This window comes from Taudactylus pleione, unplaced genomic scaffold, assembly GCF_031769625.1.
Source record: "Taudactylus pleione unplaced genomic scaffold, aTauple2 ptg000198l, whole genome shotgun sequence".
NCBI lineage: Eukaryota > Metazoa > Chordata > Amphibia > Anura > Myobatrachidae > Taudactylus > Taudactylus pleione.
Genome location: NW_028284600.1, coordinates 6815454 through 6840360, shown reverse-complemented (window position 1 = coordinate 6840360; position 24907 = coordinate 6815454). Strand labels below are relative to the sequence as shown.

General features: G+C 41.3%; 1 protein-coding gene across 3 annotated transcripts in view; it reads right to left on the bottom strand.

Moving 5' to 3' along the window:
* Nucleotides 1-24907, bottom strand: part of INPP5A (inositol polyphosphate-5-phosphatase A) — a 567250-nt gene that overhangs the window by 217902 nt on the left and 324441 nt on the right. For all 3 annotated transcript variants that reach the window (XM_088476881.1, XM_088476880.1, XM_088476879.1), the window contains exons 5-6: nt 20472-20535; nt 13103-13206 (exon numbers count right to left, since the gene is read on the bottom strand). In XM_088476881.1, coding sequence (XP_088333007.1) covers nt 13103-13206; nt 20472-20535 — 168 coding nt within the window. The remainder of the gene's footprint in view (nt 1-13102; nt 13207-20471; nt 20536-24907) is intronic.

The following is a 24907-nucleotide window of genomic DNA, read 5'->3' as shown; positions in this document are numbered from 1 at the left end:
TGGTTTTCCAGGACAGTCCTAGTCTAACTCCAAAGGCACATTTTCCTGGGATTAAAACTTCTAATGGATCTAGCATAATTGCACAATTTTAAATAGTATTTCTCCACAGACTTACATGAACAGCTAAGGTTCTCACCTCCGACTCTTTTCTGCATCCAATTTGACAGCCACACATGATACAATAGCAGTTCCATATTTGTGCAAAAACGTATATAAATACAGGAAAAAGTACCAGTCCCTAAATCACCCAAATGAAGCCCCTGCTCACTCCATTGTGCTCACACTGAAAATACTTACACATAGCAAAGATATTGTAATCCATTACTGCCTTTTCTTCCCAACCACACGGTTGCTTCCTGATTGTAGAGAATAGTAATACTGTCTGTTCTTAAGTAAGTAGTAGCAGCAGGCAGGCAAATGTTAGCTTAGCAGGGGAAGGGGGGGTGATGATCATTGGCACATGAGCAGGATAAGTGCCCTGGGGAGAGGATTCGCAGGGACAGAACTTTCTTGCAAGCTCTATCCCTGCATGCGGTATTTGATACATCTTTGCGTTGTATTCTAATATTGCAATGCGAATTTGAGCGAGTTTACCACATCCCTTCCGCGTCTGAATGCAAAATGTACCAGAGTCTCTTAATGACACATCTTCGATGCTGTAAATTGTTCTAATTTGAAACAAGTCTAAATCCCCTCGTTATAATTAAAATGATATATGACAAATGTATCTTCTAGAATTCATTATGATTTTCCTACATAAATGCCCAATTAAATTTTGGGCTATTTGACACCCTGGTTCTCTAATAATGGGGCCCTTTTTCAGGAATGAACTTGCACATAATAATCCCTCATGCACTTAGATTCCCCACCTTCCATATACTAACACCCCATATTACATCTCCCTTTTGTTGGACACTTGCCATTCATCTATAGTACTTAGGCTCTGCTCTGTTACCACTGACGCCTTTAGATTCCCATTTCCGATACTGCATGTCACTTGCACAAACATTGTTACTTTATGCAAGTGTAAGAATAATTGTAATAACAGAAGAGCATTTGTCCCATCTACTTGCTGTAATCACATTTTCAAATGTCCCCCCTTCCATCCTTCCTTCTTTTTGTCAGTGCCACACCTTCTACCCCCAAACCTTATTACACTTAAAAAATATATATATAATAAAATATAAATACATTAAAAAAAGTTGGTAATGACCATTTTCCTGTGTTTCTTTTTCTACTCAGGCCAGAATATTAACAATCATTTTATAAAGTGCCATTCGCTACCATGGCAACCACAGTCAAATGGCAACTGATGAATGCGTAAAATGGCTTTGGAACATCCCTCAGAGTTCTGTTTTCATTGTGGCAGCTCAAATTATTTCACCTCTGTCAATCCATGACATGCTGATAATCTGTGAGCCGGTTTACAAGATGCACTGCCGTTGTTTTATTCTCTCCAGAGATTTTGAAAAGGAGATAATTTGTAGAACAATTCTCACAGCATAGAATGAAAACCTGCCACTGCAACAAGAAAGCATTTGCCAACATGTTTCTTCCTGACATGCCTGTGTTTAAATCAGAGTGACCTTGTGGAGACCGGATGAAACGCGTTTGGTAAATTCCTTCTTGTTCACTACAAATTAAGACCGGCATTGTGGAAAATTCTTCAGATAAGTGCTTTTTATCTGTGTTATTGTAAGTGTTTCTTTTTCAAATGTTAGCAGTTTAACAAACTGCACTATGGGCTTGTCATGATTTTTTTGAGTGGTACTTTGTAGAAAGGAGGAGTCAATCAGTGGATTGTTACATCACGTACTGGATCAGATAAGCAATTTTAATTTTGGTACATATTGACCATTTGATATGTTTTTCCTAATATTTTGGATCAGTGTTTGTCTATTAAAATTTATTGCATTAGGATATAGTTATATATATATATAAATAAAATTATAGGCCCAGATAGACTTAATCTTGGTGTTATTACATAAAGTATTGGATCTGTACCATGATGACTTCTTTATGCAACTAAAGGGAACGGCCATGGGTTCGAATCTGGCACCAGCTTATGCCAATATTTTTATGGATAATTATAAGAGGCATTACATTATGCTGAGATCTGCGCACATCAGCTTATATTCTAAGCGTTTTATCAACGATGTCTATTTTTTGGAACAATGGTGAGGAGGCTTTCCTTGATATGGTGAAAACCCTCAACGAGTTAGACAGTCCAGTATGGTTCACGGCAGCCATAGGCGATTCATGCATAAAACTTTCTGGACTTGACTGTTTTTAAAAAGGATGGTAGGCTAGAGTAGACATTATTTTGCAAACCTACCGATCGGAATATGCTATTGCACTCGACAAGCCACCACTTGAGAGTACTGAGAAATAACTCAGAAAGGGAGTTTCAGATTGTTGAAAAAACAAAGTTCCCAAGAGCGTGGTTACAGCAAAAAAATGCATTACCAAATGCCTCACCAGGGCAAGGAAGATTTATCTAAAGGAGGACTCATCCACAATTTGACCCACTTCTGAAGAGAGAATGATTTTGGGGATTAAATGCGATACAAACATGAAGACTGATAACTGCACAATCAAGAAGCACTGACCGTTATTGACGACCAATACTGGTTTAAAAAAAATCTTACTAAGAAACCCCCTTTATTGAGTGTATGCAGAAGTCCAAATCTAAAGGACTTGCTGTACAGGACGAACACACCAAAGTCCTGATGAAAAGGTCGTAAGACCTTGAAACGTCGACATGATTGTTTGTTTGCTTATGATGTGAATACAATATGTCTTTCACTGGATACAGGAGTGCCACTTTTCCTTACTGTGTGTGGTTGCCATACCACACTATAGTAATGTTTTGTTCAGGAGGGTACCTTGTTATACACCTTTTATCCTGACTGCCAAACTATAGACTATTATATATATATATATATATATACATACACAGTATATATTAAAAGAGGGATAAACTAGTTACAACACATTCTCTTTTGACTGCTTCCATTTAAACCCATCCAGTAGCACTTGATACATGTACTTTTTCTTAATGGACTGTTCAGTACTGGTTGTGCTTCTTAGCTGCAAAAGGTAACTTATCTTTCACTTTCTCTTTGATCCATAGTATTATTATTCTCCTTTATTTATATGGCGCCACAAGGGGTCCGCTGCACCTTACCAAGTTCATGAGTAAGACCAGAAACAAGAGCCTTAAGCCGGCCATACTCGGCACGATAGCTACAGCGCGACGTGACGGGGGATCAGACATATCGGGTGGTCCCCACACATGGTGCAATCGGGTGGCCAACCTCGCGATATGCCGGCTCCCCCCTCCTCCTCCCGCATAGCGCCGCATGGGATCGCACATAGCATCCCCATATCAACAGAACCTGCAGTAAGATCAGGGGGAGCGATGTCCGACCCCACAGATGCGCGCTCGGCCTGACATCAAGCCCATACACGATGTGATATAGCAGCCAAATCAGTCAGATCGGCTGCTTTATTGCACCGTGTATGGGGGCCATTACAGTACAGAACATTGCAGGACATGGACATGGTTTATAAACATCAGCGGTCGTAATACTCAAGTAAGCAGGGCAGCAGAACCCAAGGGTTAGTTACCGTTGTAGGGAGTATGGAGAAGATGATGGTATAAGTAAAAGGAGGAAAAGCACATGAGGAAAGAGGGCCCTGCTCGTGAGTGCATACATTCTAAACTTTAATCTACATTTTTATTGATTACCCTACATTTTTTTCCACTAACTCGCCATTCAACATAATTTAAATATAAGTATTCTCCTATAGTCCAGGACCGTGCTGCACTGAGGAGCAAAATATGGATTAAAACATCTTCCCAGTATACAAAACGTGCACTTTTATATCATCCACCTTACAACACGGAGTCTCGCAGGATTTTAATAACAAGCTTCCTTCAGGCAGCGGACAGATTGTGAGCACAGGCAGTTTCATCTGCTAAAAGACAGCATAAATCACTGTTGTGAAAGGAGAGGCTGTAGCCAGGTTATCACCACACAGCCTTCTCCATGAAAGGTTTGCATTAAAGCATTAGTGAAATTAATTCATCTTTCATAAGAGCTTGGAGCAGTATCGGTGATCTATGATAACAACCGATTTCTCACTATGGCTGAAGAAAACATATTTCTGTACGACTCAGCCCTGATAGACTACACAAATCTGCTGCTCTTTTTTTTTTTTTAAATGATCAAACATTATCTCAAGTGCTTCTCCCAAAGGGCCATTTCCTGGCTCATATCTCGCCAAGCGGCCTCATAAATTAAGAGGAAAAGTTTTGTTCATTTTCTATGCTGTGGCTTGTAATTATTTTGAATAACATTATATCTCAATCACTGTAATTACCGTTAGATAATCTTTAAATGGCGGCTATAAAGAGGGAAGAGAGATCGCTCGGCAGCGAGAAAAGAACGCTTTGCATATATTTTAAATGTGCCACAAATCACCGGCTGTTTATGACACCAGCGAGAAACAATTCGCGCTATACAGTAATTGCTTGTTAACTGACAGGGACTATTATCATATTCGCTGAGACGGTGAATGTCCTTACAAAGAGACAATGGCAACCATTAAATCTCAATTGTCATGTGTGTTGGTCCTGATAAATAGCAGCCATAAATTAAGAGATGACTAGATTGAGAATGGTACTGGAGAGCAAATAAAAACAGATAAAAAAAAAAATGTATTGGCCACCATGGCAGGTACATATCACAATTTCAGCCATTGTACTTAGCTGCAGACCTCCAGTGAGGCATCCTACTAACAGTGGCCGGTTTATACACTAAATTTTCAAAAAGTATGTCGCTTTGAGACTTCAAAATTTTAGAGCGTCCCCAATTGATGCCCATATTTGTAAAACATTGTTGAATAAAATTAACCCCTGTGCACAATATTGAGCAGGTTAAAGTATTTTCGCATATTTTCCATAAAAGCATTAGCCTTCCAAACATCTCCACTGACAACCAATTACGGCAGCTTACTTAGGGATTTTGCCCAGTTGTCAGCCAAAGAGCATCAGACCGCGGTATTACCTGAACTGCGCTAGTAGCAGGCATGGCCACCGAACAAAGGCCCTCATTCAGAGCCACTCGCTAGCGGCAGTACGCTCGTTCCGAGCGATGTTCGCACATCTGCGCATGCGTATGGTTTTTAGTACGCGTGCGCGAACCAGTCAGTGCGGCCGAAAATCGTTGGTACGCAATATAGCGAGGGCCTGCTATTTTGAGTGACAGAATGAGGCGTATGTGGGTGGTAACAGGGGAAGGTGCTTGTAAACGGGGAGTGGAGATCCGAACGCAGGCGTGCTTAAAGGTCAAAACGGGCGTTTTAAGGGAGTGCATATTTAATACAGCAGCGTCATTGACCACGTCACTTGGTTTTTTTTAACTCAGAACTGCTCGCAAAATAGCGGTTGAAAACACCAACCACAAGAATAGCGAGCAGTTCATACGGTGTACGATGTACTCGATTAATCTAATAAATAGCGGACATGACGTATGGTGCGTGCGGCCAGGGGGCGTTTTTATCAAAAAAACGAGCGTATGTTTTGCTCGCTCGTTCAGACTTAGAGGTGGGAACAGACTGCAATTTGCGAACGGATCATTTGAATAGCCACCCCTTGTTTTTGAACGAACGACCACAAATAGCGAACGGCTCTGAATCAGGCCCAATATCCACAAGGTGGTGGGTTATTTATGCTAGTGCTGACCCTCAAAACCATTAAAAACCCTCAACAAAATTTTCATGCCAATTTTACCACTACTGGAATGATTACATTGGAGTGAGGGGGAAAAGTAGGCAAGACAATTTGTTTATTATTTGTATACTGATCAAACGCACAATAAACTGCTAATAAAAAATAATAAAACATTTGACAATCTCTAGTCTACCAAAGAGCAATTTCCTCTAAAAAAAAAACTCAAGTGACTTGTGGGCATTTTGATAAATTTTTGCCAAATCCTTAAGGCCGTGGCACCCAGGGGTGACTCAGGATGGTGGTCCAGCACCAAATCAAATTTTTTATGGTCAATGTAAGAGGCAAAAACATAAAATATGTGGTCAAAGAGAAACGTAACCCTGTCCACCATCACATAACTGAAGCTTGGGATGACCGGAAAGCACAAGTTACTTAAGTAATAATTTTTTTCTCAATAAGAAACTTTTGGCTTAGGGGTGCCGTGGCAAAAATGCTGATACTCTAGGGCGCCGTGATTAAAGAAAGTTTGGGAACCACTGCCTTAAGGGAAAAAAACAAAAACAGAGCTTTTGCCATTCACCAAAATAAAAAGCTAATTGAATGTAATGGTCCCAGAAAAATAAATGGAGATTCACAACATTGGCATGGTAAATCACTACCGTTTTATTATACTGCTTCAGGGTCTTATGGCACCAGACCACACACTGACCAGGGGCCCACAAGACTTGTGGCCTTCCTGTTTTACTGGAGAGCATTCCAGAATAGTCGATATGTGTGGTTTGATGGCTTTTGTCCATGAGGGTTCATTGTTTTTCTCACAGGGATTTCCCATTTCAATGGTGTTTTAGCATATGTGCTGCATTTAGAAAACCCCACTGAAAGTAATTGACCACTGAAATTAATGGGTACCGCGGATCAACTCATTCACTGGTCTTGAGGGAAAAATAGTGTAATTTAAAGATAAATTTAGTAATAGACAAAAATATAGATAACTGATCAATAACTGTTCACCACCCAGGAGAAGAGAACAGCATAGCCAGACCCCTGCCCACAATTTGCTATAACGACTGATAACCCACTGTTATGCCCCTAAACCATATGGACTGGCGGAACTTAAAAAAACCACAAGAGGCAGTGACTTCTTAAGACCGACGTTTCAATGCAGGATATACATTTTCCTCAGGGTGCTGAGGAAAATATTAGAAAATAGATATATATCTTTATCTATCTACACACAAACTCTAGCTGGGATACCCTCTGTTGCCTGGGTTGAAGACTGGACCCTGAAGAACACATGCAGCCAGTGTTGGACTGAGGCATAAAGGGCCCACTGGGGGAATGCAGTGATAGGGGCCCATACTTAGGTGTGTGGCCAGCCTGCACAGAGGCTTGGCTATCCATTAGAGCAGGGGTCTTCAACCTTGGCCCTCCAGCTGCTGTGGAACTACACATCCCAGCATGCACTGCCATAGTTTTTGCATGCTGTTCTATCACTAAGGTGGCAGTGCATGCTGGGATGTGTAGTTCCACAGCAGCTGGAGGGCCAAGGTTGAAGACCCTTGCATTAGTGAGTGCATTGGCTGGGCACCTATAAAAAAAATATATATATCTCTCTCTCTCTGCTGGTTATGTATAATTCAAGACTACAGTCTGAAACCTGATCCCTCGAGGAGTGGTGGGCCAACCGGGGGTTTACCCTGTACCCCTGTGGGCCAGTCCGACCCTGCCTGCAGCCTTTATTTGTTTACATTGTCCTAGCCTAGAACACCATTCCATTGATCCTGGTTACGCACTGGCATATATTTATTAAGCTCCTATGAGCAGGGCCCTCTACCCTCTTGTGCTTCTCCTTACTCCCCACTAGGGCACCTAACATTTGGTTACTTTGCTTTGTTGCTCATCTGGGTGTTCTGTTCGTTAATGTAGCAATGTATATTATTCATGTTCCTTGTCCTGTATTGTATAGTACTGTAAGTCACTGGTCAACCTATTTGTTTATGTGCTTTGTAAGGAGCTGCAGAAAACTTGTGGCGCCATATAAATTATATACACTGTGTGTGTGTGTGTGTGTGTGTGTGTGTGTGTGTGTGTGTGTGTGTGTGTGTATATTATATATACATACACACACACACACACATATATGCATACACATATATATGCATACACATACATGCAGCAGGTATAGTAAGTATTGATCATAACATTTTTCTCAGTTAATATATTTGTAATGGTGCTATACTGTTATGAAATGTTCACCAAATGTCAGCAACAACCCATGGAATTCACACATGCAAATAAATCAAACCATAGATGTCCATAAATTAAGTTAAGTTATGTGTAATAATGTGAAATTAAACAGGGAAAAAGTATTGAACACAAAGAAAGGGAGGTGCAAAAAGGCATGGAAAGCCAAGACACCAGCTGAAATCTATCAGTAATTAGAAAGCAATCCTGCCCCTTGTCAGTGCAAATTAATATAAGCTGGTTCAGTCCAAACTGATGGCCTATAAAAAGGTGTCTCATTACCAAGGTGTCACATAAGAAACATCTAATGATGGGTAAAAGCAAAGAGCTCTCTCAAGACCTTCGCAACCTTATTGTTGCAAAACATACTGATGGCATTGGTTACAGAATGTTTTCCAAACTTCTGAATGTTCCAGTGAGCACTGTTGGAGCCATAATCCAGAAGTGGAAAGAACATCATTTCACCATAAACCGGCCACGACCAAGTGCTCCTCGCAAGATTTCTGACAGAGGAGTGAAAAGAATCATCAGAAGAGTTGTCCAAGAGCCAAGGACCACTTGTGGAGAGCTTCAGAAAGACCTGGAATTAGCAGGTACAATTGTTTCAAATAAAAAAATAAGTAATGCACTCAACGGGCATGGCCTGTATGCACGCTCACCACAGAAAACTCCATTGCTGAAGAAAAAGCATGTTGAAGCTTGTTTAAAGTTTTCTGCACAACATTTGGACAAGCTTGTGAAATCCTGGGAGAATATAGTCTGTTCAGATGAGACCAAAATTGAACTCTTTGGATGCCATAATACACAGCATATTTGGAGGAGAAATGGCACAGGACATCACACCAAACCAACAGTGAAGTTTGGAGATGGCATCATGGTGTGGAGCTGTTTTTCAGCATACGGTACGGTTATACTTCATATGGTTGAAGGAAGGATGAATGGAAAAATGTAGAGAGACATTCTTGATAAAAATCTGCTGCCATCTAACAGGATGCTGAAGATGAAACGAGGGTGGACATTTCAGCAAGACAATGATCCCAAACACACAGCCAAGGACACACTCAATTGGTTTCAGAGAAAGAAAATAAAGCTGCTAGAATGGCTCAGCCAATCACCTGACTTGAATCCAATTGAAAATCTATGGAAAGAACTAAAGAGCAGAGTTCATAGAAGAGGCCCACGGAACCTTCAAGATTTGAAGACTGTGTGGAAGAATGGACAAAAATCACACCTGAGCAATGCATGCGAATAGTTTCTCCATACAGGAGGCGTGTTGAAGCTGTCATTACCAACAAAGGCTTTTGTATAAAGTAATAAATACATTTCAGTAAGTAATACTTTTTCCCCAGTGTCATTTCACATTATTACATATAATTTATGGACATCTATGGTTTGATTTATTTGCATGGGTTGTTAATGACATTTGGGGAAAATGTCATTATAACAGCCCCATTACAAATCTATGTACTGAGAAATATGTTGATGTGTTCAACATCTATTTTACCCTCTGTGAGTGTGTAAAAAAAATAAATAAATTATATATATATATATATATATATATATATATATATATATATATATATATATATACACACACACACACACACATATATATATACATATATATATATATATACATACACCCATAAATATATACACACGCACTAACTATATATATATATATATATATATATATATATATACACACATACACATAGAAAAAGTACAATATTATATAGTAATATACTGAAAGTGTGTGAATGTGTATCTAGGTTTGATTATATTGCTATAGAATACTGTACACAGACAAATTATAGTGATTGTTTAAGCGAGAGGTTATATTAGGTGAGTAGATAGGCAATATTTTATAGCGGTCAGGTGTCCGGGCTGGCATGCCGTAGGGTACAACTAAATGGGGCGCAATATTTGGAATTTTCCTCTTGTGAAGAAGCAGCAGCTTTAACTTTTTAGCTTCATTTGTCCCCTGTGAGGTCATACAGGCGTAAAGTGTCTGCACAATGGGCGAAGAGCAGACACTGGATTTATACAGACTGAATAGTGGGGTGTAGGCGGCCCACATCCTCCCCGCTGAGCCACCACAGGCATTTCACTCTACACATTTTTATTCCTTTAATGCCACTTGTAGTCAGATCCGTAATAAAAATGCAGACTTGCTGTGCTAAATCCTAATATCTATCTTCCTGTGTTTTCCAGGGTAAATATCTTTCATTACAACACTTTATGCACCAGGGATAAGTAATAAAAGGAAGAGAAAAAATGAGTCAGTTTCAAAAGTAATCATGCAAAACTGAAAATTCCACTAGGTAGGAGCCTAACTTTTATTTTATTATGTATTGTAACAACAATGTCGCGACAGGAGGACCAATAAAATAAACATTGGCAGTAATAAAGGAGTCCTTCGCTGATCACTGTGTCAATCAATTATACCCCCCTCCTCCCCAGGCAGGTTTTTAGCTTTTTTTTCATCAACCCCAGAAAATTAATCTGAAGTGTAGTGATCTACAAGTCATCAAGTCTTACTGTCCTCTGGTCACTAACTAGTCATTTCAAAGTGGAACATGTGGTCAGGTAAAATTACCTTGGCATATTTGTGTCAATTTTGTCATGCTGCCCAGGCCTGTGAATTTCAAGTCAAGTTCCCCTAGTTTGTAGTGATACGGTTACAAAGATGTCTCTCAGTTTAAGCAGCTCAAAACCCAATACTTTTATACAGTTGTTCAAGTACATATATTTACAGCCTCACAGAACTGGGGACTTGGGTTCAATTCCCACCAAGGCCCTAACTGTATGGAGTTTGTACGTTCTCTGTATTTGCGTTAATTCTTTCTGGGTGTTGCAGTTTCCTCCCACATGCCAAAAACATACTGGTAGGTTAACTGGCTCCTGACAAAAAAACTAAAGGCCCCCATACACGGTGCGTTTCAAAATTGGTAAGAGAAGTTGTACGATTGCCCTTGAAATTCTTCCCTTGAAATTCTTCATAAGATATGGTGAAATTGTGCACGAATGATCGTTCCGATCATAGGATAAGATGCATAGATGTGTATCACATTGTACTCAAAAGATCGTAGATCTCTCTGCAAAACCATCTGATCTGCGATCCAACTAGACGACGGCAGGGACGCGCATCGGGGTCGCAGAACACACAAAATACACCTATTTTCACACGACTGGTCTGTCCAACCTGTCGTACCCGCCATATCGTGTAAAAAATCGTACAGTGTATGGGCACCTTAACCCTAGTGTATATCTGTGTGCGTGTGTACATGTTGGAGAGAATATACTGTAGATTGTAAGCTCCATTCTCTGTAAAGCCCTGTGGAATTTGTGTGTGCTATATAAAATAACGGTTCATAAACTTGATATACCTTCAGAGCGTATTTCTTATTTCAGGATTTGGGAAATTTGATTGCCAAGTTATGTGCCAAAACATAGTGCATAAACTTTGAGTTATAACTCATATTAGGGAACATACAATAATCACGTATCGTCTAGAGAGATGCTTATCGATGCTCTAAAGAGCCTAATTTATTTTTATTTTTTTTTTAAATATGCAGGCGGTTATGCCCGATGAATTTATGAGGCATTTAAGTCGCTGTGAAGTGTGAGAGGAAAGTTATACTATGGAAAATGTTTGTAGGTTTTTTTTTTTTTTCTACCCACTTTGGTTCACAAACAGTAGATATTTACTCCCCCCAATTAAGCATCTACACTGCCCCCTTTATTGCCCGCCCAAGGTAAAAAGACAATTTGTTAGCTCTGGGGACTCAAAAGGACTGCACATACCTATTTCCGCCTTGTTCTCGGCAACATAGGTTATATTACATAAGTGTTATAGGTGTTTAATTTTTATCCTTTTTTTGTTTACCAGTTCACCTTTATCATCATCAAACAAGTCATAAACATGACTTAACAGCTGTGTGCGCAGCTTTGTCGGTCATTTATAGTTCTCTTTTTACATTTTTTATTGACCTGTATGTTGTAACATTACATCTAAAATTGAATACGATTTGTCCTGGCTACTCTAATGAATTCATAGCCCTTTTGTGAAAAAAAAAAAAAAAAAAATATTGCTTGACTATGCTAACCTTGTTATAAACTTTACTTTATTAACTCAGCATGCTAGGAACGACGGTGCTAATGCTTTGAAAGCTGGAGTTTTAACTATTAAAATAACAAAGAGCATAGCGTGTATCAAGGATTACATTTGTATAACTACGTGTATTTAGTTATATAAATGTATTGCCTTTAGTCGGTAGGTGGTGGCAGAGAAAGGCGTCTATAGCTTTGAAAACTGTTTGGGGGTAATACAACCAATCTGTAACCTGTGTATAAGTGAGAGCAAACTGTGTTCTGAATCCTGCGTAACTCCTTACAGTAAACACTGACGTCACGGAAGTGGTGAGGGCCTACTTTCCTGACCATAGTTATACAGCGGTCCAAAATAGATAGAAAAGGTAGTTATCTTCAATTATGTGCAAGTGCCCTCCCTGACACCTAATAAAAAAAAATAAAAAAACACCAGAAAAGAAAAAGGTAATCCAACAGTTAAATAGAATAATATACCCTTGAAACCGTTCAGGATGTTCCCGATTAGCTTGCTCATGAGAAAGCTTCATGGATCAAACCCACAGTTGCATTAAAATTGGCACAAATGACCAAACCTTTCAGAAAAAAAAAAAAAAAAGGTTTATAGGGTCCCACTGCGTGACCTAGAACATGCGAAATGTGATCTGATTAATTCACCTAGTGCCTAAATAGCAGGACTGGTAAAATATGACCACCCAAGTCAGTGACTAAATTGCTGAAATCACCAGGTATTCACAGTTGTGGTGCCAAATATCCAGATCGATGCACACAGTGAAGCCTTGTATATACCCCAGATAACACTATTGGCTTTAGATCAAACTGACGCATTTCATTGCAGATCATTAGTTCGTAAAAGATCTGTCAAACAGTTACATAGCAAAAAGACAAAAATTAGTTAATCAATACTAATAAATAATAGATTTGAATGTAGGGACTAGATGGACCATTAAGCTCTAGCAGCCATTAACAGTAGAAACGTTCCGTGGATAAGCTGCAATAGCTCACACATACCTCGGGGAAAAACTCTTGCGGGAATTTCTCTTTCTCCAGCATGGTGGTGCTTTCTAGTGTGTCGGAGTAGATCTCTTTGCCAGTGACTTTTCTGTACTTCTTTGCTGAAAAAAAAAAAAAAAAAAAAATCGAATTTGAAATAAAGTTTCAATCAACATTATTGCTGGTAATATTTAGGGAAATCAAACCCCTGTACAAGGCTTAGCACCCCCCCAAAAGTTCACCAGGTGGAGATAACCATTAGGGGGGGGAGGCACAGGAGGGAAAGGGAACATCAAATGGTTCTGTGATGTAAACCCATTCATAAAGCTATTACATACATGACATAATAGTAAACATACGGTGTAAAGGACAACTAAATCTCAAAATTTTAACAGATATTAACAATATTATATTGACATTAGTGTTATTAGCATTTACTTCTGTTGCAATTCACAATTGGATATTAGCCATAAAAAGATAAAAGCATTTTTGATTCTTTTTTTTTGCGTTAACCCGACATTTACCCTAGCAGGAGCGTAACTCCATGACTGGAGGCCCATAGCAGAATTTGGAGGAAGGGGGAATGGCAAAGCTAGTGCACCCTCCTGAGGCCATAAGCTCCATCCTTCTCAGCAGGCACACTACCTAGACACATGCTGAAAGCCCAACTGGGGCATCACTGAGCATATGCCGGGCCCAGACACATGCTTAGAGGTGGTGATGCACTGCTATCACCGGGACCCCTTACCTGCGGGCCCAATAGTTGCAGCGTCCCTTACAGAGTGCTAGTTCCATCACTGCCTGCTGCCCTGGTGATAATTGCCTCCTCAAGCCATTACAGAAACTTTCCAAACATCTATAGGAGCATGTCTTGGTGGGATCTCATACATGTAAGAATGCAGTCACTCCAGCATTTTAGCTCAGCTACACTGTGCAATTATTTTATAGACTCCGTATAGTATGCTGTACACTTACATTCCATCTTCCATTTATGGTTAAACAACACAACTTTAATATACTGAAATAATTAAGTGGCTCTATGTACAAAGCCTTTTAAAGTGATACAGTACCAACCAATCATCAGTACCTAACTATCACTTCAGAGGATGTTTGAAAAATTACAGTTAGGCCATGATTGATTGGTACATTATTCGCCATACACTTTCTCTCTCTACAAGGCTTAGTACATAGACCTCTAGGGGAGATGTATGAAGCAGCTTGCTCCGGACGTTATTTGTGCATACCCACTTCACCTTCAGATTGTGGTGAATCGGCGTTCCGTACTATAGATAGACACCAGATGTTAGACAATCAATAGGTTGACTGATACAAAAGGCCGACACGGCCAAATGGACGACAAGAAAAAAAAAAAATAAATAAAAAATTTTTTTGCGGTGACAATTTTTGTACGGGTTAGGCACTTACCCCGATGGTTAGGGTTAGGCACCAAGAGGGAGGGTTAGGCACTAGAAGGGACGTTTAGGCTCAGGCACCTACCCAGACGATTAGGGTCGGGCACCTACCCAGACGATTAGGGTCGGGCACCTACCCAGACGATTAGGGTCGGGCACCTACCCAGACGATTAGGGTCGGGCACCTACCCAGACGATTAGGGTCGGGCACCTACCCAGACGATTAGGGTCAGGCACCTACCCAGACGATTAGGGTCAGGCACCTACCCAGACGATTAGGGTCAGGCACCTACCCAGACGATTAGGGTCAGGCACCGGGAGGGAGGGCTAGGGTCAGGCACCAGGAGGGAGGGTTAGGGTGAAGATTAGGGCTAGAAAAATAAAATGTCGACCATTTTTAGTGTTGACCTTTGACCCTGTCGACCATTTGTCCCTGTCTATCTTCTTACATGTTGACCTTTAGTGTAACTACCTTTTGTCCTAGTCGACCTATTGACTGTCTAACATCTGGTGTCTAGATAGACACTGTCAAGCTTTTTACCATCTCTCTTAATCCACACCCAGTGAACGGTGTCCTGTTTTGGCCACATGTATGAATCACTCTGGTTTCGAAGTGGGAGAGCATTAAAATCACCTGTCCGGTGATCTGCGCCCTCCCACTTCCGGCTGTTCTTTTCGGCTGTGTGTTAGGATGTGCATGCACCGCCGGTCTTTCTCCCAGCTGCCTCCTGTGCATGTGGTCAGCTCAGCAGCCCTGCACAATAGACAGGCGCTTACAACACAGCAAACTATTCACCAAAATAAAAAATAAAATAAAAACAGATGGCCATCAGACGAGGAAATGAACAGAAGACTGCAGCAATGCCACTCAGGGGTGGCAAAATAGTTAGTGGTGAGAATCAGAACAGTCAGGAGTACTGACCGTTCTTACAATCACTGCCCACACCTCCCCCCATGGTGCAAACAGAGGCACCAAAAATGAAAGGGGTGCTGGTAAATGAATACAAGGGGAGAACCGGTAACTGCAGCTCCAGCACTTAACATGTGCAGCTATGGTTTTCTTATCTAACAACGCTTCATACAACTTCCCCATAGACCCCTAAATCCTTTGCTTTTAGTACATGTGCTGTAACAGTAACCTGACATAAAACTAATCACTTAATCCTTCCTACCATAACTGAGCACATACTACAAAGGAGACTTACAGTAGCAGGCTGTCTCAGCCTCCTGACATGACGACTACAGTACGTCTTCTAAATGCTGGTAAACATAAAACCGCCATAAAATTATGAATCATATAAAGTATGAGCACCCTATAGCTCAGCTTGTTAGAAGTAAGCGATACAAACGGCCCCTAAAGGGAAGAAATAATACAGCAGAAAAAGAAACTAAGGGTCCCATTTATTAACGAGGATAAACACCAGCAAAACTTCTCTTTTAGTATCACTGTGATACAAACGAATAAGCCACTGGTATTTACCAATACTTACCCCTCCGGCGAGGTCCAGCAAAGTCCTCCTAGTCGGTGAGGTCTTCCGCTGGGCTGCTGGCAGCGACGGGGTCTTGTGTAATGCGCATGCACGATGGTCTGCTTGCACATGTGCATAACACAGGGACCCAGCAGTGCCTCGAAGGTTTCGCTGAAGCCGGAGAGGCAGCACCGGGTCCCCATTGCCATGAATGGGGGCTGCATCGCTTTCGTCATCTAAAGATGGCGAGAACGATGCCGTGATAAACGGCGGTAATCTTAGATGACATAACCCCTTTAGTGAGCGCTTACGCTTCGTTAATAAATGGGGCCCCAAGTGCTTAAACTTTAAGAACCACTATACTTTTATATTTTTATAGTAAACACCCATCCCTCCACGTGGCAGAACGAAGGGCATCACACATTGGTAGGCATAACATGTCCAGTCACTGGCATTATCACTGCGCTTCTGGCTTACTTATACTGAGTGAACGTTTCCAGAGTTCTGAATGCTACAGGCAACTTGTACGCTGATCAGAAAGTGTGTGCACAAGCCTATAACATGGCATTATTTTTTGGATTATCAGCCTCCAAGTGTGTTTAATTGGTTTTGGGAAAGTGTGCTTAAAAGTAACGCCCCTGTGTACAAAGGCGTCAGATACATTAATAGCAATGTATGTATAATCATGCTGATACCAATTGGGGAAAACTGGGAAATCAGAAAACTTTACTTCAACAATTCCGCGTTTTTATCCCCAATTTTCTTCAAACCACCATTATGCACCCATACATTACAGATAGTCATCAGTCATTTGCAGATTCATTTTCAGCAAATACCAGATCTGCCAATCTGGCCCATCATTTTACTAGTAACGGTCAGCAAATCGGCTGATCGTTTCCATAGAGTATCAAACTACAGCCCCAATTGGACGGTGAAATACAACATGTTGGACAACCTAATTTACAGATTCTGTACCAGACTCAGACCAGTTTGCTAGCAAGGGGCCGCTCGTTGCAGATTATGTTCGCTAATGTGCGCATGTGTATAGTTCGAAGTGCGCAAACTAGTACGAGCGATCGGAATGTGCTCGCTCTGCCAGGACAGCCCAGTGGAATGAGTGACAGGAGAGGCCATTTGAGGGTGGTAACAGGGGCAGGGCAGCAGTAACGGGGGAGTGGAGTTGCGGACGCAGGCGTGCCAGAGTATTTCAATGCTGTTTCAGAGACGTGCATAATTAACATGCAGCGTCATAGTACACGTCACCTGGTAGATTTTTACACAGAACTTCTCGCAGTGCTTACGGTAGGGTACAGTCAACCGCTGTCTGATCCGATTGTTCCCGATGTACCGATGGTTGTATATACTTTCTGGAGATGACGTACGCGCTAGTGGGCGGCTAAAGACAGGCTGGTTGGTGTCTAAAAATACAAAGTGATCGCTCGCCAAAACATAGTGGGCGTGCTTATGTCTTGCTGTGCCAGCGGCTGCCTCGATGTCACTTAGCTGAATTTTCATACGCTGGGAGCGAGCGGCCGCAACTAGCGAACGGGTCTGAATCAGGTCCTCTGTCCACTTTTTGGTCGGAATCGGCCATTGGTGAACCCCAGATCTGCAAAATGGGGAATTGCCTCAACTTGGGGCCTCGAGTTCTGGGTTCAGCTCACTGTAGTAACATAAGAGTAGTTGGGAATCCAAAGACTGATCTTCTATTGAACATCCACCAAACAGACATCTGAAAGATAAGGGGAAAAGCTGCCTCTTGGGTAACTCTATTAGAAGAGAATATAATTTTGTGCTGAATAGCAGACAATTTGGCCATTGTGTTCTGAGCTGTAGCACAGCATTTTGCATTTTGAAGGAATAACTCCATTAAATGTAGCGGATATTTATCAAACCTTTTAAACAGAACAGGCAGAGGTGCTGCCCATTGCAACCAAATTCCAGCAAATTTATAGAATCTACTAGATAAAGGATATCTGTAATCTGATTGGTTGTTATAGGCAACACCTCCACCTGTCCTCTTCAGGAGGCATGATAAAGATCTCCTATAATTCCTAAAGGACGCCAGAGTGCAAACCAGGGGGAGGCCCAAGAGTGAAGCCCACTGTGTACTGGCGTCAAGTGCACTTTAACACTTTCATAAATACCAACTGTTAAAGTTTGTTTAGGAGAAGGAAAAGTGTGCATTAGAAGCCAAACGCTGTTATAAATAAATCAAAGAGATTGAGCAAAAGTTCTTGCTGCTCTGCAGGGGGAGAAACACTGGTAGGATCCAAAGTTTAATTAAAGTAAAATATATTCTCATTTTAATTTGTTTTATGACACATGCAAAGTTATGACCTACCTATATCAATCTCACTCACTGTCTCCTTGATTAAGAACATAAACTTTTTATGTTAAGAGCCCATTAAACTATTTAAAGGTGGGAGAGTGGACACAGTGGTCAGTTTCTCCTCATTAATAGTCCTGCATCGTTCTAGTAGAAAAAAAAAATTAATTCTTACAAAGTTGTTGCCCAGAAATGCAATAAAACGTTAATGGTTTTTTAATACGGTTATCCAATTTTATTTCGTTCAGCATTATAGATGATGGAGGCTTCTGGCACGGATAAAAAAAAAAAGGATTGATGAGTGTAAAACTTTCAATTGCTACCTCTACAGAAATGCCACTCAAATATCTCATAGCGCTGAGACCCTGTACCCTCAATTATAAGAACAGAGGTAATTTGGCATTTTACAGCTAAGAAAAAAAAAAGCACATTAATAAAGCGGTATAGATCGAGCCAATTAGTGCGTTTCACAGTTATGGCCACTTTATGACGTTACAAATTAATGTGATGTAAAGGGCCGATTAATGAGGTCTGAGACGGCCATTTACAACGGGGTGTGCTGGAGAAATGAGCGAGCCATAAATAAAGCATTGGATGAATCTGGAAGATCACCAATTTTAGGTCTCACCTCTATAATAGGGTTTCTTTCATAAATAGGGTCACTGTAAACAATATCACTGTAATATCAATAAACAGGTTTAGTTGGTAGTGCACTGTGGTTTTGCAAAATGAGAATCAAGGGCCCAACATTCTAAATATATATTTTTGGGGTCATGGCTAATGTGGGGATATTCATCTACTGTACTTTCATTTACATTCTCTTTGCCATGTTCAAAATTTGCAGTATATGGTAGATAAATAACATTATTGGATTTTATTTAAGTCAACCGGATGAAGGACATTATTATTAGGGAATACTAGATGTTGTCCCCGTTGCTGCCTGTTTCCCCCCCCCCCCCCCCCTCTCTTTTTCTTTCTCCCCTCTTACTCCATCTCTCTTTCCCCCTACCATGTGTATTTCTCTTCTAAACATTTCCATTTTATTACAGGTTGAGTCTTTCATATCCAAAATGCTTGGGAACAGGGGTATTTTGGATATCAGAATATTCCATATTTTGGAATAATTACATACCATAATGAGATATCTTAGGAATAGGACCCGAATCTAAACACAGAATGCATTTGTGTTTTATATACAGCTTATACACATAGCCTACAGGTAATTTTATACAATATTTTCAATAATTTTGTGCCTTAAACAAAGTTTGTGTATATTGAACCATCAGAAAGCAAAGGTTTCTCTATCTCAAGTCATGCTAAAAAAAAATTCAGTATTTTGGGATATTTGGATATGGGAGACTCAACCTGTATACAAATTATCCTTAGTTTTATCTTTTATCTCTACTATTGCACTATTTTTGGTAGGTCCTCATTTTTTCCCCTCCACAGAGTGTTTTCTCTTTCTTCTCCAGTCTTCACTGTTTGATGCACAAATCATGCTTGTTAACATTCTGGCTGACCCTTCCGGGAGGGAGCAGTTTAGCAGGGGGGCCCGGCCGGAATAGGGGGGCGGGGCCGTACATCTGATCAGGCATTTGCGGGCAGAGCGGGGTCGTGGTCACTCAATCGCGTCATTTTGCCCCCGCACCTACTACACAATCACGTCATCGGCCACTCCCGCTGCAGGGGTTTCTCCTGTAACCGTGGGGTGGCGGCCGCCAGGGAGGCTTGCCTGCAATTCCGGGGGGGTCTGGGGCGGGAGCGGCACCCAATTTTCAGGAGGCTCCCGGTCAAATCGGGAGGATAGGCAAGTATGCAACCATCTTAATATGTGCCCTGCTCATCCCTGTGTGCCTTTTCCTTTCTTCTATACTGCTACACATTTTTGGTTGTAATGTTGTTATTGGGTGGTTATGTCTGTCTGCGTTGTCACCATGAGGTGGTTATCTGATGAGTAAATACAGGATATAACAGAAGTGCTGGGAGACTGTAGATGTGTGTTATGGCGGAACTCTGTGCAAGGTAGAGATTTGTAGATCTGGGTGGTATTTTTTTTTATCACTCTCAAGATAAAACTATCCAAATATATACATACATTTGAGCCCATCACTAGTGAATCCATAATTCATTATTCATTCAGTTCAATGTAGTGTATGCAGCAGCACAATGTTGCTTACCTCTGAAATCATACTGATATACATTCTTTAAAGACTCATGAAGAAAGTAAAAGCTTCCCAGCGCCTGAAGAAACAAACAAAATAGATCACAGTGATTAGTAGAGCACAGCATGGATAACATGTCCTTATACATTCATTAATGAGAAAAAAAAAAAAAAAAAAAGTTCATTTTGAAGAACCGGATGACCCTCTCTTTCATTGCAGATGGGACTCAAAAGTACAAACTCTTGGATGAAATTGTTCATGAGGCATCTCAGAATGTCTGAGGGAAGAAATGAGGTGGTATATACAATGGATCATTATATCTATGGGATGCAGTGTTCTTACTATATACCTATGGGATGCTGCAGATCCTTATATCTGTGGATAATTATACCTGTAGGATTCTGCGGATCCTTACAGATTTGTCCTCATACATCTGGCTTCCTTTCGCGTTAAACAGCACTTCTAGTCGAGCTATGCCGTGGCTCTATAGTGCAGAGCGTCTTTTCATGCAACTCTGCACCTAAGACGCATTTGAAGGTCAAAAGTGATGCGAATAAATAGCACAAGCAGCTTCTGTTGATTAAAATGATATGCAACATGCCTATATTGTGTGTGCGACTGCTGGTGTATCTGCATGTGGAATGCTATGTTACAGTGTCAGCAACTGTAACGTGGCGTATCACATGCAGATACACTAGCAGACGCACATAGCAGCATATCACTTTAATCAGCAGAAGCTGCTTGTGCTAGCTATACGCATCTCTCCATGAATAAGACGCATTTGAAGGTAAAAAGTCGCACGAAAAGATACTCGGCGCTACAGAGTCACAGAGAGCTCCCACGTGGTGTAGCGCAACTTGTAGCACATGGAGGATAGATGTGGACACATCTGTATATCTGCGGATAGTTATACCTATAGGATACTGCAAGTCCTTATACCTGTGGATAGTTATACCTATAGGATGCAGCAAGTCCTTTTATCTGCGGATAGTTATACCTATGGGATGCTGCGGGTCCTTATAGCTGTGGATAGTTATACCTATGAGATGCTGCGGGTCCTTATAGCGGTGGATAGTTATACCTATGGGATGCTGCGGGTCCTTATACCTGTGGATAGTTATACCTATGGGATGCTGCGGGTCCTTATAGCTGTGGATAGTTATACCTATGGGATGCTGCGGGTCCTTATACCTGTGGATAGTTATACCTATGGGATGCTGCGGGTCCTTATACCTGTGGATAGTTATACCTATAGGATGTTGCAGATTCTTATTTCTATGTATAGGTTGTCGAAACCGAATAATTGGGTAAGATAGAATCTGTTTGGCAATCAAGAAAACCTGCACAACGCCATCTTGTGAATGGCAGCAAGACTCTATTTTAGAAAAGGAAGCTTACACAAGCGCTATTATGTCAAAAATACATAGTACACAATCCACAGTGCAAAATTGATAAAAGTAGCAATTTTGATACTCACAACGCAAAGTTGCTAAAAAGTAGCACGAACAGCTTTTTAACAATCTTCCCCTAACACCTACCGACGGTGTTTAGCAGACATAAAATAACTTTGCAACACATTAAAATCACCACAGACTTATATTTGAGCAGTAGCAAAGTAGTGGTGTTTTCCCTGCATTCACATTAACACATACACGATGTAGCAAAAAGTAGCAAATTAGTGATGTTTTCCCTGCACTTCATGTTAAACATAGGACAATGCAAAATAGCGATTTAGACGCACAGCCAGCTTTTTAGTGACCTTTCCCAAACCCATACTGGCATGCTCACACACATACACAGAAGCCTTTCCAACTTAGTGCTGGTCGCTAAGTGCCCCACAGACCCTCAAACGCACAATGCAATTTAGTGTAATTTCTCCCCGCATGCACATTTAAAAGCAATGGTCCCGCAGCGCAAAAGGAATGATTATAACTTGGTTTAATCGCAATGTCAGCATATAAAGAAATGAATGTTTTCTGTAACTATGGCTTAGTAAATGACAATTGGACTGTGTTTGGTGCCGTACTGATCTACTCTGTTCCCACGGCGTTCCGGTGGCATCGGTGAGAAGATCAGAACCAAGTACGGTACTTATGCAATAAGGTATTGTGATTTATGGCTTAATATGACGAGGAAGTGTGTTAGACCGTTTCCCAGAATTGGTAGTTTTGATAAAAATGTGTTAGACAATGTCCGGGATCACATCAGTTTGATGCGCTCCCAAGAGAAAAAGCTTAAATATTTTGAATGTTTAAAACTGTGGCAGCACGAGGGGGAAATGTGGCTGAAGAATGTACCCGCGACGCAAACAGGCGTCGCGGGCAGTCACGGGCAATGCGCCGGTGACGCTAATAGAGCCGCGGACACATCGCTTGATAGCGCGCACGCACTGCAAGGTAGCATCGCAGAAGGTAGTACAGATGGTTCACGCGCAACACCACCGCCCTATGCGGATGGGGGTGTAGGTGCAGTCACTGTAAAAAATACCCATAAAAATGTAACAAGCAACTTGTACCCTCTCTTAAGCAATTATAAAGAAAATGTTCATGATGCGGATGATGCTGTGCAGATGATAGATGCTGCATCACCACAATCACGAGTGGTGCCGCCATCTCCATCGGTAATAGCAAGGGAAGTGTTAATGCCCTCTGCACCCGTAGAGGTAGCTGTTCATACCATACGCAGCAGCAGCAGACTAAACCCCCAGCCAGGTAACCAGGTTAGAGGTAGCAGCGCTACCGGTCTGCATCCCATTCGGACAATAACTGATACCGAATGGAAATGCAGATGCGAACGGTGTAGTGCCCACGAGGGAAGTGGTAATGCATTGTCCTTGGACAAGAGCAGTATTAAATTCCATCATAAATGATTTCCCCAATCCCAAAAAGGAATTAGCCAAATGTCAAAGATTTTTGAGGAATTTGGGTAGTTCACATGAACCCACTAATAAAGATTGGCATGTGGTGTTAAGGGCCTGTCTGCCACGCAATACCGACGTGACAAAATTTATCACGGATTGTGTATTGGATGATGACGTTCCCTTAACAGACCAAGTAAACCAAGGTAACATTTCCCGCATTGTAACTCAATTGGGTATATATTTTCCAGTAGTAGTTAACTGGAACAAAATTTTCACCATTAAGCAGAAAGAGTGAGACTGCAGAAGATACCTCGATCGGGCTCTGCAGGCTATCACCCAGTACACTGGGATAGAGGATATTAAAGATAGCACTCACCACAGGGGGATGATAGTTATGGTACTTGTGGATTGTCTGAAAGAGTTTAAAAACTCGGGTTCAGACCTCACAGCCTGGCTGGTGGGGACTTACAATAGATACCCTCATAGAAACTGCCATTGAACATAAGAACATCTCCAAAAAGAGAGAAGCCCAGAGCGAGAAACTAATGGCTGTCAGTATACAAGCTCTGGAGGGAAAGACTGTAACATCACAGCCAACAGACACACTTGCACACACACTCACTTCTGAACAAGTATGTGCTCTCACTAACCCCACTCAACAACAAACACAACTCTATCCCACTAACCCGATGCAACCACAGGTCCCAGGCTATCCACCAACTTCTTATCCCCCACAATACCCTTACCCTCTCTATCCTTAACCATATCCACCACATTTACCCTCTGCGCAAACCTCACACCACCACGTCTTCACCCGAAACACGAACCTGTTTTAACTGTAAACAAACAGGACACTTAAGTAGAAACTGTACAGTAAAAGGAGTAGGGATCCCAAATCAGGGAAGATCTAGATATCCCCATAAGGGATATGCACAGAGGCCAGCAAATGTTCAGCAGGCACCAGCTCCAATTGAAGCCGTAAATGCTTTATTGGAGAATGGTAGCAACGGGAAGTACTAGGGAAGAACCGGTTATGATGGTTGATGTAGCTGGTAGTAAATATCCTTTTCTTGTAGACACAGGGGCGACCAGGTCGGTGATAAAATCTCCCGTTAATTTGCAGGTGACCAACGAGACAGTACCAACAATGGGTGTAACAGGTAAAGTGGAACATTATCCTTTAACAAAGTCCACAGAGGTTACTATTGGGCCGTTGCATACCAGGCATTCTTTTCTCCTGGCTGCTGCGACTCCTACTAACCTACTGGGCAGAGACTTGTTATGTAAGATGGAATGTGTTATATATTGCACCCCTGATGGTGTATTTTTAGATATCCCAGAGAGAATGGAATACGAGGTGCGGGATATGTTAGACACTCCTCAAAGGATAATGTATCACTCTACAGTTTTAAATGAAACTCCATCACAGGTAGATGAAATGTTGTCCCTAATTCCAGATTCCCTTTGGACTAAAGATGGACAGGACACTGGATTAATGGCAAACGTAAGCCCTGTAATGGTAAATTTAAAAAGCGGAAGGCAAGTACCAAAAATTCCCCAATACCCACTAAAACAGGAGGTAGAGTTAGGG